This window comes from Oryx dammah, unplaced genomic scaffold, assembly GCF_014754425.2.
Source record: "Oryx dammah isolate SB20612 unplaced genomic scaffold, SCBI_Odam_1.1 HiC_scaffold_8, whole genome shotgun sequence".
NCBI classification, from domain to species: domain Eukaryota; kingdom Metazoa; phylum Chordata; class Mammalia; order Artiodactyla; family Bovidae; genus Oryx; species Oryx dammah.
The window spans coordinates 51249044-51265710 of NW_024070192.1; the positions used below are offsets into that span (position 1 = coordinate 51249044).

The window sequence follows — 16667 nt, forward strand, 5'->3', positions numbered from 1 at the left end:
TAGTTGAGACTTATGCATTGAGTGCTAATTTTAGAATCCTACCTTTTTAAGCAGATCTCTGGCTTCTTGCGTGAGGTAGGGAGGCAAATTGAGTTTACATTTGAGGATTTTGTCAATTGTTTTCTTTCTATTCTCCCCAGTGAACGGGGGCTAAGAATAGAAGAGAGTAAGAAAAATTAGCATAGAAAGAATATAAAATTTTAAATAACAGAATTATCCATTTCCTGAATTAGTAACACAGAGATCAGAAATGTATGCTGTGATGTGGGATGACTGACCACTAAAGAGCTGTAGTTTTTAAGCAATGGCACAGAGAAAAAGCAATGTCCTGGAAGGAACTGGTTTTCCACCATTAGCCTGGTGTAATAATGGGTGAGCCATTTGATTTTATGCTTCACTTTGTCCATCTATAAAGTAAGGGCAATACTTGTTTTGCCTCTGATTCACAGGACCACAGGCCATGACCTAAATCATCTAAATGAAAATACTTTTAAAAGTACAGATGAAAATACTTCTAAAAGTACAGAGGCCCATAATACCACTAATAAAGCATTGCTAGTGTTAGATTTTTAAAAAATAACTTCATTGAAAAATAAATAATTTCACTGGTAACATTTTCCAAGAATCGGCACCATGTCTTGCTGTAACGACTGTAACTACTCAGCACAGCCCATAATACATGCAGCTTTTAACTGTGCACCTACTGCTCCGGTCAGCATGTCATACATTAATGCTCCCAAACTCCACCAATCCACAGCACGATTGTGGCCACTTCTCATCAAGATCTCAGGGGCCCTACAAAGAGAAAAATAATATACCTCAATAGTCCACCAGTTGCATGTCATCTGAATTTAAATTTCTACAGGATACAGAATCAAATAGTGCAACAGAAAATTTAGCACACGTATTACTTAAACCAGGTAAAACTCAGCTATTACCCCCAAACCAGTAATATTTCTTTCAACATGCAGCTCACATGTATTCTATTGTTCCACAGAAGGTGTGTGTGACTGTTCCATCATGAATAGATTCTTTGCATAGTCCAAAATCTGTTAGTTTGACGTGACCTAGAAGGAAAGAATAAAGATGGTTATTTTGAGAATTCTAAGTACGTGCAGTGTTTAAATGTTTTCATACAAGATAATAGTCTATCCGTTCGTTTTAATTTTTCTGCTTTATTTTTTGAGATCAAGAACTAGCAATGTTCCATCCAAAAATAAGGATGCTAATTTGTGAAGGATAAGGCAAAATTACCTTTGCCAGTGATATAATCTATCTTGTGGGAAAATAAATATGAGAAAAAGATAGAACAGCTTGTCTAAGGCTCCAGCTTTACTTCATATCAAAAATCCTTTACCATCCTGAGCAAGTAAGTCCTGGGAAAATTTGATGAAGTATGGATTAAGTATACAGACCCTAAAAAAAAATCTTCTGCATGTTTTAAACAAAGGTGTGACACTGTATTTGAAATATATTGCTTTTATCACCATGAACTGTGACCTAACAGTTCTTAAAACAGTCCTAGTCACTATAACAAGTTAGCTTATTCTGCCAATGCACTCTGGAAGAGAAGAAAGAAATGAAATTGCTACATAGCATGGAACCATCATTTCTGATCCAGAAAGTAAAAAACTCATCACCTTATACAAAGAACACTTCAGTTCAAGTTTAGTCCTACTGACCTGTCATTAGCTATCCAGTGGTTCAGCAACCACAGGGACCCTTCTATTCCCAGTTTACTTCAAGAAAAGGCAATGGACTATTAACTCATGTAAATGTGTACTTTACTCTGACATAGAAGAAGAAATATGACATTTTCACCGAATTACCTGATACACTTAGGTTATGGATCACAGAAGCTAACTAATCAAATTCCTATTATCCCTTGTCTTAGAATTCAGAATCTAAATCTGAGGCAATGAGGATAGAACTGGGAGAAAGGAAGATACATAGATATCCATGACAAACGTGTTAAATACAGCATTTCTTAAAAAAAAAAAAGGGGGGGGGGGAGAAGAAAAGAAAAAAAACCCCACAATTTGAAACATTTATTCTGGCATCGGTTGTCCATAAGCCATTTTCTGTACGAGAGTTAACTACCTCTTGCGTCCTCTGATAGACACCTAAGGATCAGCAGCTGCCACTGGCCCCCAGATACCCGGACTGGCGGGCTGCTTCTCTGGGATGTGAGTAAACTGCCAAGTCTCCCCAGCCCAGGTTACTCTCACATAAGCTCAACTGTCTGTAGCAATATGCAGTTACAATCAAGGTTCACTCTGCTGTACCCACAGCTGTTCAGAATATTAGTTTGTCTGATTCCTACATCTGTTACGAACAAACAGCAAGAATAAACTGATGCCTACTAAACATTTTATTTCCAAAGTATAATCAAATGGTTTGGTTCAGTTCTAATCTCCTTCTCTTTTATATAGCATTAATAAAATTTATCATAAAAACATTGTTTCTAATATTTCTGTATTTTCATCATTAAAGAAAACTCAATTTATAAAGTTAAGATTCACTTTCCAACTTAAGAAACAAACCAAAACTAGTATTTGGACTGGCTTTTGGCTCACCACACTTTATGTAAGGATTTCAAAAGAATGACAAAGCTATAAAGAGTAAAGGTTAAACTAGAAAAGGGAGTTGAGTGGCCAGTTATCCTCAACTCTTTTTGATCTCATTAACCGTAAGTACAAGCATCGTGATGCTATAAATTCTGAGGGAGGAACATATAGTAACAGACACATGAATATGGGGCTTTGAAAATGACCATGAACCTGTGTGGGAAGATTTTAAGATGATTATTTACTATAGAACTGTTTACAGTATATCTCCACCTTGGTGATTAAGCATGATATTCTCCGGCTTCAGGTCTCTGTAGATGATCCCCTTTTGATGTAAATGCCCCAAAGCCATGGAGATTTCTGCCAAGTAAAAGCTGGAAACGAAAGTGATTTAATAAAAATTAAAAAGAATAATCCACTCAAAGCAGTTTATGTTTGGAGCAAAATTCCTTGAAAGAAACAGACATGCACCAAAGACCAAATTAGCGGGGGTGGGTATGGGGAAAAGAGATGGCACAGGCTGCTGCCAAAATGCATGGAGACATTTATGTTTCACTTGTTTAGTGAAACTATAAAGTGTTTTATTTCATCAATAAAACATCTTGCTAAAACTGCAGAGAAGTCCAGATTATGCCAAACTGTCACTGGTAATGTTTTCTTCTGTCTATGTGGGAACTGGGCCAATAGTCATTCAGATCAAAGCAAATTTCTCCCACCCACCCCCAATTTTTAAATTCCATAGGAAATAGGAACTTCATTATTCTCCGAGATCAAACCTTAGTTTCAAAAACACCTTATAACCTGACCCTTAAAAGCCCACTCATCCCTTACTTAATACAGCTGCATATTTATATACAGCTCATGCCCACAGTATCTGCCCTCCCTCTTGCCAGCCAGCCCACAACTATAAATTGTGTGACACTCAAATTTATCTACCTCAAAAGAATAAAGGGCTGAGTCAACCCTGTCTGGATTCGAAAAGCACAAGGCACTGCAATACTGGCTGCATAACAATGTTGCAATCCTGCAGATTACTCCAGGATGGAGAGGGTGTGTCCTAGAGAACTGAGGCAGTTTCACAGCCAGCAGGACCACAAACACAGCCTCCAACACGGCTCAGAGAGCCTCCTCCAAAAAAGGGCACTTCATCCCTAAGGCTCTTAAATGCAGCTTCTGGGTTAGAAAAGGCCTGAAATTAAACAATGGAATGCAGTTTGGTAATTAAGGTAGAAAAAAACATTTAAGTGTTTTCTAATCAATTAATGTGTAGGATAAACTGATTTATTGTTACCCAGTACTGTCATCTCACAAAAGGGTATGTATATTTTTAATTTGAAGCAGATGCCATCTTAAGAAATAGAAGGGTAGATCCCATCCTGGCCACTGAATCAATCCACAGATGATGTGTACAGACTTATCATCTCCCTAAGACTGCACCTTGGGAACTGGACAGTCTACAAAAAAAAGGAGATGGTTTCTGATACTTTCCATGGGTCCACACATAAAAGTTTCACTGGAAAACCACACTCACCCAGAGCCAAGGCAGGCAGCTTACCAATTCAAGGAAATAAAGCCCCAGTGAGAATGGTTCTGTTAGGAACTGGTGTGAAGAACATTCCACCCAAGGCCTGGGGGCAAAGGAATGATGTGATCTCTAATAGCTGCCAAGACCCAAAGCTGCTTCTCCCCATTGAGTCCTGAGTGACTGACTGGCTCCAAAACAATTTACTGGCTGCCCACAGTGGGAATAGGACTTTGCTTTTGATTATAGGAATTATTACCTGAATTCATGCAACCACAAAAATTTCACTTACCAGGCTGTGTCTTCCATAAATATTCCTTCTCTTTCTAACTGCATAAATAATTCTCCTCCTGTAAAGAAAAGAAAGACATTAGAAATACAACAATCTTTATTTCCAACAATCCACTGCTAATGAGAGGGTTTGTGCTTTCCTCTTAACCATAATTAAAAGACATCAACCCTTTAAAAATAAAAAACAGATCCTAAAAATTATAGGTTTAAAACTAAGTCCTCAGGATTCCATTTTTAGCAGTGTTCTTCTTATGTGAAATATAGAAGTTTGGGAATTCTAGGTTTTACATCTATAAACTTCAAAATATTTACAACAGATTTCAGACTTGAGGTTAAAAAAAATCTTGATTAAAGCTTCTCTAACATTTTACCGGTAAGTAGGAAAATGTTAATATGTAATTAAACCATCCTTGTAAATTAGTGAATGCCCAAATTAAAACTCTAAAATGGAATGAATTTGTCAATGTCTTAGGTAAATAGTATGGCATGATTTGAATATCAAAATAAACAATGTTACGATGTTAACAAAGTGTTATAGTCTACTAAATAATCTTAGAATCCATGAGTCCACAATGATTTAAATAAAAGAATAGATAAATTTCTTTTTTATAATGGGGGAGAACAGAAAGCTCTTTGTTACAGTAGAATGCCAAATAAATGAAGGAAGCATGATGGAATAAGAAAAATCACTTGGCAATCATCATAGTTAATTGTTTCAGGCAAGAATCAATGGATGCTAAAACTGTATGTGAAAGCTTGATGAGAGATGAGATATTTAAATAATTTCAAAGTATCTCCTCAAAATACTTACTAATTAAAAAAGGAAAAACTTCACCAAAAAAACCCAAAAAAACTTCAACACCTTATATGTATGTTCAAGTTAAAATCAACAGCAATGGAACAAAGATACAAATCTTATGTACTTCTTGCTCTGATACACAGAGAAGGACAGGACGCCACTTCGATGGTCCTCCCAAAACTGCATAACCTGAGTCTAATCCTGAGGAAACACCAGATAAGCCCAAACTGATGCATTCTACAAACTAGACTTCAAAACTCTCAAGGTCATGAAAGACAAAGAAAGACTTAGGAACTGTTACAGATTAAGGGAAACTAAGGAAAGAGATTACTGCTATCAGTGTTAATTTCCTATTCTGATAATTTTGGTATAGTTATGTAAGATACTGTGGTTAATTTCAGAAAAATATACACTGAAATATTTAGGGATAAAGGGAAATCAAGTCTGCAACACTCTCTTAAACAGTTCAGAAAAAATTATGAATATATATACACATATGTGTTAATATATCTATAAACATATTTATGTATATGTATCTATATACACACCTGCATATATACATATAAGAGAGGGAGAAAAAAGAAAGATGAAACAAAACAATTGTGGTAAAAGGATAACACTTGGGGAATCTAGGTGAATAGTAGGTGGGAACTCTTTGTCTTATTGCTGCACCTTTTTTGTGTAAATCTGAAACTATGTTAAAATACAGTTACAAGAAAAAATGGTAACAGTCACAAAAAAGTTATTAAATTGTGCAGCTTTCTATTCCATGTTACAGGCTACTGTGAAATCTGTTTTTCAGAAAACTCAAGTGTGTTTGCTGTAAATAGATACCTGTGATCTAAAAATGCTATAGGGTGCCACGAATTCCTAGGAAGGGTTAAGTCCTGGAATGAGTGAGAGATTTCCAATGTAAAACTGCAAAATCTATCTGTAGAATTACATTAAACAAAAAACGCTTCTGTTTAAATATGCAATACCAAAAATACTCATTACCTTAAACAATACTCTAAGTTTTCCATTTCAGTTAGTGGTTTATTTGAATTTTATTATCTTACCCAAGTGCAGTCAGTTTGATGGCTATCCATTAGGTGTTTGTTATTTTGTTAACTGATTACAAGAGAATTAAGATAAAACATTACAGATGAAGAAAAAAGACAACCTTTAAAGTTTCCTTCATATTTGTCTACAAAAAGAAACATTTGGTCCCATATGAATTCCTTATGTTAATGTACTTGTCGATTTTAAGAACTATTTGGTCACACTGGGAAAAAGCACTGTTCTATTGAAAAATAATGTTTTGAACAAGTTTCTGGAGCTAATGCAAATAATTACACCAAACTGTGTACTGACCGCTGAGATACTCAAGGATGAGGTAGAGTTTTCCACCGGTCTGAAAGGCATAAATTAAATCCACAATGAAAGGATGCTTTACTTCCTCCAGAATATTCCGTTCTGCTTTTGTATGAGCTGTATCTTTAGCATTTCTTACTATCATTGCCTAAAGGAAAAGAGATGATCTATAAGAACAAAACAGTAGACATTTTTATCCTATAGGATTGGGAAAATCTACTTTGTGCTTTTCTCACCAACATTAAAACTATTAATCTTAGGTCTCACTAGAGACTGAGACGGGAAACGGAAGACATTCGCCTCTTATATACATCTGCACTGTTTGGATTTTTCTGCAGTAAACACGTAAATGAAAACCTAAATAATTTGTTTTAATGTAAACTGATCAAGTTTATTCAGATATTCACTAACTTTTTTGAATGTCTACTCTTTTCTAGGCTCTTAACAAGAAAGCAGAATTAATAGGAGTCTCTAGCCCATAGGAGGCCAAAGTCCCAGGGAAGAGAGAGGAGTCAATGGAGCTAAGCACCAGGTGCTATGGGTGAACAACAGAGCTAGATCCGACAGCCAGAAGTCTTCCTGTAGGTGGTATACCTGAGCGGTATCATAAAAAGTTATTAAGATAAAATGCGGAAGCTGAAAAAAAAAAAAAAGGCATTCCCAATGCAAAAGAGACCTGACAGGACTGGGCGTTGAGAGGATCTATTAGGTAGTTCAGTATGCTTAGAAGCATTTAGGAGACGTATTAGGCTGGAGATGTAGGTGGAGGCCAGGAAATGGAAAGCCTGAGCATCGAGGCAAAGGCATTTGAATTATATTTTTAGAGGCTGAGAAGAAATCTTGTGGTAAGGTAAATGAATAATCCTTGTCTTTAAGAAAGACAGCTCAAGTAGCAGTGTGAAGTTTTAGGGAAGAAACAACATCTGTTAGGAGGCTAGTAAAGTAAGCAAGAAGTAAAATCTGTAACTAAGAAAATGAAGCTGGGGGAAAAAAAAGGGTAAAATTGCATCATTAGCACTTCCTAACTAATGAGATATTAGAATGATACCATGGTTTCTGTGTAACTAATAGTGCCACTGAGGAAATGTAAACAAAGAAGAAAGTTTTGGGGAAATGATAAATTGTTCTGGACATGAAAAAGCATGTACACAAGGTTACTGGTTGGAATATTATCAATATTTGTAAAAGTGAAACATTAGAAACAACCTAAATGCCTAAGCATAGGATAGTGAATGAAAACCCTATAAAGCTATACAAAGAATGAGGGGGATCTCCCTGGTGGTCCAGTGGCTAAGACTCTGCAGTCCCAGTGCAGGGGGCATGGGTGCACTCACTGGTCAGGGAACCAGATCCCACATGCCACAGCTAAAAGCCCTGCATGCTGCACCTAAGAGAGCAGCCAAAGAAAGAAAGAAAAATAATAAATATTTTTTTTAAAAAACAAGGAATATCTCTATGAAAGCAAGGTGCAAAAGAACATATGTGGCACAGCAGCATACACAGTATGCTACCTTTTGTGTAAACGAGGAAATAAAAATATAATAATATGTACATCCTTATAAACACAATAATGAGCACAACTAAGATAAGTCAAAAGTTAACGAAAGGGAATTCCCTGACAGTCTAGTTCTCACTGCCAAGGTCCTGGGTTCAATCCCTGGTCAGGGAACTAAGATCCTACATGCTGTGTGGTGTGGTCAAGAAAATAAAATAAAATAAAATCCCAACAAGAAACCTATCAAACAAAAAAAAAGTTAACAACTGTGGGAAGGCAAGAAAAGGAAAAGGAATTTTAAGCAAAACATTAATAGTTTAATCATTTATTTCTCTTCTTACCTGAATCAAATATCATATGGTGATTATAAAATGGAGATCTTGAATTCTGAACCATGATAATGTTTTATACATTTCAAAAAATATTAAATCAACAAGGATAGGGGAGGCAAATAAAACTGAATACAGGAGAAATACACAAATTTAATTGACTTTTATTAGGTTGGCCAAAAAGTTCATTTGGGTTTTTCCATACAATAGTGCAAAAACCCAAGTGAACTTTTTGGCCAATCCAATTCTTTGATAATTTTACCACAAAAAGAGGAAAAAGATATTTAAATAACTTTACACTGCACATTAAGTAACATATGTAAGCATAACAAAAATTGCAAGGAAATCTTAAGCCACACTTAGTAGGCTTGCAGCTACTACTAGTACTATTGGTATTGTAATTCTCTAACTATTAGCATATATTGTACCACTAAGTACACGAGTTAATGTATTGATGTTGTTATCAGGCTTTTCTCAATGTGGAAAAAGAGACGCAAAATGCAGACTGAGGAAAAAAGAACCCTAAAGAACTGGACTGAAATTAGGAATATCAATTGAAGCCATGATTTAAAACAAAAACAAAACTTCTAGCTCTGTTCTGAAAGAGCCAGAAGAATGACACTTCAGTAGCAAAGACCATAGCTTGGAAATCAGATCCTAGTTTCTCTACCAAAGAAACCACGGCTCCATGGTAAAAGAGATGGTGCCAGGCCAGCGTGAGGGAACACGCAAGGTAAACCTGGAGCTCACTACTATACAGAAAGGAAGTACTGCGAAACTAACAGGGACACGTTAAAAGGGCACAGAAGCCTTCTTAAAAGAGCTCTCTCCAGAAAATTTGGGAAAATTTTCAGACCAAAATTTGAATAATGAAAGAAATAGATAACACTATGAAAAAAGTAGTCCATACTGTTTTAAAAAACTAAACTTCGGGACTTCACTAATAGTCCATGGTTGCCAATGCAGGGGACACAGATTTGGACATGGATTTCCAGGACGATACCATGTGCCAGCACACAGCTAAACCTGTCACCGCAACTATTGAAGCTTGTGTGCTCGAGAGCCACAAGCTGCAACTGCTAAGTCCTGGTGCCCAGAGCCCGTGCTCCACAACGGGAGCAGCCACCACAAGAAGAAGCCGCGCAGTGCAGCTCGAGAGGAGCCCCGGCTCGCTGCAGCTAGACAAAGCCCAGTGCAGCCAAAAAGCAGATAAACAAGGCTTTAGACATTAAAAAAATATATGAAAGGCTCTTCTTTACAGAAAAATGACAACTAATACAGAAAAAACTGATAAACAGAAAAGTCTCCACTTTATAATCACCAGAGTACTACCTGATTTGGCTAAGAAATGATGGATAATAAAACCATTGGGTGTAGAAGATTATTAGGATGGAATATTAGCAGAATCTCTAACTTTCATTCCATAGATACTTTTTAATTACAGAGGGAAAACGGCATCTGTAGAATGGGAAGTTTTGTGGACACCACCTTAACCAAATGATCAAACTCAACAAATAATGAGACAGACTAACATTATGAGCTTCCTAAGGACACAATACTCATGTAAAATATTCCTACAGAAAGCATCTAACTTAAATTTAAAATTTAAGCATTTTCATAAGGAAATAATGAAACATATCCAAATCAGGGTCACTCTGCAAAATGACTGGCCCAGAGTCTTCAGAAAATGTTAGTGTCATGAAAGACAAAAAAGTAAAGGAAACCAAAGACACTGACTACTCAATGTAATGTGTGATCCTTCATTAAATCCTGGATATTAAAAACAAAAAATAGCTGTAAAGGATATTATTGACATAACTGGGGAAGTTTGACTACAGACAATGTATCAGGAAAACAGAATTGTATAACAATATTAAAATTCCCAAATGTGATAATTACATTGTGGTTATGTATGAAAATGCCCTATTCTTAAGAGATACATACTAGAGATTTTAAAGGCAAAGTGCTATATCTGCAAATAACTTTCAATCTGTATAGCAAAAAAATAAACTTTGAATATACATATGTGTACATACAGAGAGACGAGAGATAAAGGGAGCGGCAGACAAAGAAAATATGACAAAGTTAACAACTGGTGATCACTGTACTATTCTTGCAACTATGCAAAGTTTGAAAAACTTCAAAGGTGTTATTTTTTTAACTGTTCAGGAGGTTTGAATTACAGAAGTGAAGGGAGTGTAGTTTCAGAATGCTGTGGTCAATAGCTCCAGTGCAACAGAGAGGATTGAGGATGAGTTAAGGAAAGAATCGATAAGGGACAGAAATGGTATGGACCTAACAGAAGCAGAAGTTATTAAGAAGAGGTGGCAAGAATACACGAAAGAAATATACAAAAAAGATCTTCACGACCAAGATAATCATGATGGTGTGATCACTCACCTAGAGCCAGACATCCTGGAATGTGAAGTCAAGTAGGCCTTAGAAAGCATCACTATGAACAAAGCTAGTGGAGGTGATGGAATTCCAGTTGAGCTATTTCAAATCCTCAAAGATAATGCTGTGAAAGTGCTGCACTCAATACGCCAGCAAATTTGGAAAACTCAGCAGTGGCCACAGGACTGGAAAAGGTCAGTTTTCATTCCAATTCCAAAGAAAGGCAATGCCAAAGACTGCTCAAACTACCACAAATTGCACTCATCTCACACACTAGTAAAGTAATTCTCCAAGCCAGGCTTCAGCAATACGTGAACCATGAACTTCCAGATGTTGAAGCTGGTTTTAGAACAGGCAGAGGAACCAGAGATCAAATTGCCAACATCCGCTGGATCATGGAAAAAGCAAGAGAGTTCCAGAAAAACATCTGTTTTTGCTTTATTGACTATGCCAAAGCCTTTGACTATGTGGATCACAAGAAACTGTGGAAAATTCTGAGAGAGATGGGAATACCAGACCACCTGGCCTGCCTCTTGAGAAATCTATATGCAGGTCAGGAAGCAAAAGTTAGAACCGGACATGGAACAACAGACTGGCTCCAAATAGGAAAAGGAGTACGTCAAGGCTGTATATTGTCACCCTGCTTATTTAACTTATAAGCAGAGTACATCATGAGAAACGCTGGGCTGGAAGAAGCACAAGCTGGAATCAAGATTGCCGGGAGAAATATCAATAACCTCAGAAATACAGATGACACCACCCTTATGGCAGAAAGTGAAGAAGAACTAAAAAGCCTCTTGATGAAAGTGAAAGAGGAGAGTGAAAAAGTTGGCTTAAGATCATGGCATCTGGTCCCATCACTTCATGGGGAAATAGATGGGGAAACAGTGGAAACAGTGTCAGACTTTATTTGGGGGGCTCCAAAATCACTGCAGATGGTGATTGCAGCCATGAAATTAAAAGACGCTTACTCTTTAGAGGGAAAGTTATGACCAACCTAGATAGCATATTCCAAAGCAGAGACATTACTTTGCCAACAAAGGTCCGTCTAGTCAAGGCTATGGTTTTTCCAGTGGTCATGTATGGATGTGAGAGTTGGACTGTGAAGAAAGCTGAGCACCGAAGAATCGATGCTTTTGAAGTGTGGTGTTGGAGAAGACTCCTGAGAGTCCCTTGGACTGCAGGGGGATCCAACCAGTCCATTCTAAAGGAGATCAGTCCTGGGTGTTCATTGGAAGGACTGATGCTAAAGCTGAAACTCCAATACTTTGGCCTCCTCACACAAAGAGCTGACTCATTGGAAAAGACTCTGATGCTGGGAGGGATTGGGGGCAGGAGGTGAAGGGGACGACAGAGGATGAGATGGCTGGATGGCATCATCAACTCGATGGACGTGAGTTTGAATGAACTCTGGGAGTTGGTGATGGACAGGGAGGCCTGGCGTGCTGCAATTCATGGGGTTGCAAAGAGTCGGACACGATTGAGCGACTGAACTGAACTGAAGTAAAGACTACTGGATCCAGCAATTAGATCCCTGGTGACAAAGGAAAAAAGAGTTTCATCAAAATAGCAGAGTGTGAGTTCAAAATATAGTGAGTAAAAAAGACAGTAAAAAATAACTTCTTAAGAAATTAGTCGAGGGAGAGGGTGTGATGATTTGAGAGAATGGCATTGAAACATGTATAATAACATGTAAGAATCTAAATGCCCGTCTATGTCTGATGCAGGATATGACACGCTTGGGGCTGGTACACGGGGATGACCCAGAGAGATGTTGTGGGGAGGGGGGTGGGAGGGGGGTTCATGTTTGGGAACGCATGTACACCTGTGGTGGATTCATGTCAATCTATGCCAAAACCAATACAGAATTGTAAAGTAAAAATTAAAAATAAATAAATAAATTAAAAAAAAATAAAATAAAAATAAAAAAAAAAAAAAAAGAAATTAGTCTATGAATGGCAGAGACTGGAAGCTATGATAAACTTTGAGCAAAGAAAGGATTTATTTTCTAAATATGGCAAAGACATGAATATATTTAAACAGAGAATGGAGTCAGGATAGAGGATGGAGAAGGAGTGAGAAATGACAAAGAAAAGACCCTAAACAGGCAAAAAGAGAGGGGATCCAAACATAAAGAGAGGGTCTGGCCTTGGAAAAGAAGAACACATCTCCCACTAAGCCTGGAGAGAGTGAAGTAAAGACAGGTGAAAATGCAGACGACACGCATTAGGGCGAGGAAGGTGAAGGGAATCATATCTGACAGCCTCAACTAGGAAGAGAGGCAGTTTGCTAAAAAAGAATAGCTGGACTGACCGTAAAGGCTCTACTAGCTGTAGAGAATGGAAGGGGCTGGCTAGGAACCTTTGATGGGTACGGAGGGTCTACGTGAGTTGGGGACTATGAATTTTCCCAGTAGCAATTTAAAGTTTGTGTGATTTCTGCCAGTGACGTTCAATAACTGAGATACACGAATAAAGGAATATTAACAAATAAACTGATTAGAGCATTCTGCAGGATAAGGTCAACCAGGGATAGCAGGTGACTGAGAGCATGTTGATTAGGCTAGATTAGGTACAAGGCGAAATTAAAAAGGGACTAAGAACTTGAAGAAAAAAACAGAAAGGTCAAAGCACTAAAAGGGCCAAAGACCAGGCACTATAGGAATAAAGAAGTGAGAATGCTGTTGTTCTATTATAGTCCAGTGTTTCAGAAGAGGACGATACAACTATGGGGCCTGGCGATGTGAAATGGAGGTGAACGCTGATGGATCTGGCATCAATGAGGAATTAGAAGGCTAGGCAACTGATTACTTATTTAATACAAGGACACAGAAGACACCCAGGAAAATAAGACTTGGCGGGGGGCGGGGAGAGGGGTAACGACTGATAAACACTAAGAAATTAGTATAAGCTTAATCCTCAAAGTGGAAAGGTTTCGACTAGAGTAGAAATTATAAGGATAAGCTTATCAGTTCTTCCCTTGAATTACATAGTAAGCAGAGTGAGAGCAGAGATTACATTCGTCTCAAGTGCTAAATCCTAGTCTCTAGCAAAATGCCTGGCACACCACAGATTCTCAGCTGGTTCAATAAAAGAATGAATGAAAGAAACATGACCAATCTGTGAGCTACAAGCCTTTGGCCAAAGGTTCTAAAATTTACAATGTGAGCTGAACTAATGACATGAGCAATAATATTTTGCTTCCAGAGTATACATTTCTGATGCAACTGGTAGGACAGAGAGATAGTTGTTGGAAACAGTCTGTTCCTCAACATTCTACCCTTCTCATAATGAGTAAACAAGCCCAGGAGAACTAATAAATCCGGATGGATTTAGATGTAAGCAACTCATTTAAGACAAGGGAACATCTGGTTTATGATTTATCTTTAAGGTTAGAAAGAGGTAAATTTTTACCACATACTCAGGCCAAGAGGGTTAGTACTCTCTGCTTCCAGTGATAACAAAATCAAAAGAAGAAACTCAAAGGGAGAACACAGCTATCTTTACCTAAGGATTTAGGAATTAAAACCTTAGACCCTAGCTTGTTTTCAGGAACAGCAAGGAAAGAAGGAGACAGTGTGTGATTCTCTAGCCAGGCTTAGGGAAAGAAAAACCAAACAGTGAGAACGAATGGTAACTAAGCAAAAGAAGAGGCAAAGCAAGTTAGGTCTTCGATGCCTGGGCACAAAAAGGAACCCTGACAAATAGCAGCAGTCAAGTATATGGACTTCCCAATATATTAATCACACCCACTTACCATCAGTAGGGGAGAAAAAAAAAGAAAAAACCCTCTTCTTTCCATTAAATATATCTGTGCCAGACACTTAAGATATAATTATGACTAATTTTGCTCAGCCCTGATTATCAGGTATTCATAAACAACATATCAAAAGGAATGGATTATTCTAAGAAACCTGACCAGTACTTCTTTCAACACTGCAAGAACAAGTATTATTTATACTGTCTCCAATTTTAGACTTAAAATACTTTATAGATAAAAAAAATCCATAATCTCATATGATTCCAAGGGGAAAGCCAGAGAGCAGATTAATTCTGGCTTACTGATGCAGAAACTGGAGTTGAAAATGCCTAAACTGCTTCTTTAAGACAATCACCAATAAAGTTGTGGTCAAAGTATTTGTTTCTTAGTTTTTAAATTAAGAAGTCATTTGTACTGCTTAAGTAAAAATCAGGGGAAATAAGATGATATATAAACACTATGTTTTTTTTTTTTAAAGTCATCTTCATTGTCTTAATATAGTTTTCTACTAAGATTTTAAGACAGTGAGATCTTTTCAGAACTCAATCCCAAACCAAAAGAACAAGAAATCAAACATACACAATCCAAGGTTAATAAAACAAAGAAACACATGTAACTCTGCATCTCAAAAGGTGAAAACAGAGAGAGGATAAAGCAGTTGTGAATAACTTAGTATCCTGGGATATAAGCAAACCTAAATGCCTGGAAAGAGACATAACTCAAAAAATGTTGACTCCATCTGTAGAGCCCTGAACAGTTAGTGTTAGTCACTCAGTTCTGTCTGACTCTTTGTGACCCTATCCGTCTCCTCTATCCATGGAATTTTCTAGGCAAGAATACTGGCAGTGGGTAGCCATTCCCTTCTTCAGAGGATTTTCCAGACCCAGGGATCGAACCTTGGTCTCCTGCACTGCACGCAGATTCTTTACCATCTGACCCACCAGCAACCCTGCTGCTGCTGCTGCTGCTGCTGCTAAGTCACTTCAGTCGTGTCCAACTCTGTGTGACCCCATAGACGGCAGCCCACCAGCAGTGTTCAAAAATTAGAAGTAAAAATAACAGAAAAGAAAAGGAAAAAAATATGGAATCATTAAGGACTCCAGAAGGCAGAAGGTGGAGGGCTGAAAACAGGAGGATTATCTGAAAGCCTCTGTAAGGAAGAGAGAGATCAGCAAGATTCCCATATCTATAGTAACGAGCCAGGAACTACCACTTGGAGAGATGTAGTCTCCAGAAAAAAAAAAAAAGTGAAGGATCAGAAAAAGAGTAGAGTGCTGAAGTAAAAACTTGACTTTGTTACTCAGCCATAAAAAAGACCAAAACAATGCAATCTGCAGCAACATGGATGGACCTAGACATTACCATATTTAAGCAAATTAAGTCGGAAAGAGAAAGACAAAATACCATATGATATCACTTACATAAACTAAAATACAACAAATAAACCTATCTACAAAACAGAAATAGACGCACAAAGCAAATACACTTGTGGCTGGGGTTGGGGAAGGTAGACGTAAGGTTTGGGAGTTTGGGATAAGCAGATGCAAGCTAGTACACAGAGGCTGGATAAACAGCAAAGACCTACCATATAGCATAGGGGACTATAATAAATGTCATGTGATAAACCATAATGGATGAAAAAGAATATACATATGTAAGTGAATCGCTTTGCTGTGCAACAGAAATGAACATAACATTGTAAAGCAACTATACATCAATAAAGTTAAAAACAAAACAAATGTGATTTCAGTAAAAATCTGATGTTGAAAGGTGAGATCTCCATCTCCTGTCTATCATCCAGCCCCAGAATGCTTTTTCTAGGCAAACAATAAAGGATCTTTCCCAGCACAAATTGATCCATATCAGAAAAAAGACCTTTAGACACTGACGTTTAGAAGTTCTTAGTCAATTGCCAGCTAATCTCATGACTGCACACTGGAGAAGGCTACACATACAGTTTCTGATCAGGTTCTCAGAGTTCCACTCTTCAAGGACACCAGACATCTGAAGAAGGGCCCTAACATGGCAACAAAACACTAAATCGAAGTCAAAGAAAATAGGGACTTAGAAAAGAGACACGCCCATGAAACAAAAGAATATTTCAAAGAATTTATAATTAAAATGTCTCAGAGGAATAAAAGAAGACACTGTTCTCATA

The 16667-nt window shown here is 37.5% G+C and overlaps 1 protein-coding gene across 5 annotated transcripts in view; it reads right to left on the reverse strand.

Annotated features, from left to right (window-relative positions):
- Nucleotides 1–16667, reverse strand: part of RPS6KB1 (ribosomal protein S6 kinase B1) — a 40117-nt gene that overhangs the window by 11781 nt on the left and 11669 nt on the right. For 2 of the 5 annotated variants that reach the window (XM_040244166.1, XM_040244167.1), the window contains 6 exons: nt 6533–6680; nt 4382–4439; nt 2841–2941; nt 977–1067; nt 705–795; nt 43–150 (listed from right to left, as the gene is read on the reverse strand). In XM_040244166.1, coding sequence (XP_040100100.1) covers nt 43–150; nt 705–795; nt 977–1067; nt 2841–2941; nt 4382–4439; nt 6533–6680 — 597 coding nt within the window. Of the gene's footprint in view, nt 1–42; nt 151–700; nt 796–976; nt 1068–2840; nt 2942–3505; nt 4022–4122; nt 4196–4381; nt 4440–6532; nt 6681–16667 lie in introns of those variants that run through there. The other 3 variants (XR_005721658.1, XM_040244168.1, XM_040244169.1) reach the window with 3 other exon arrangements.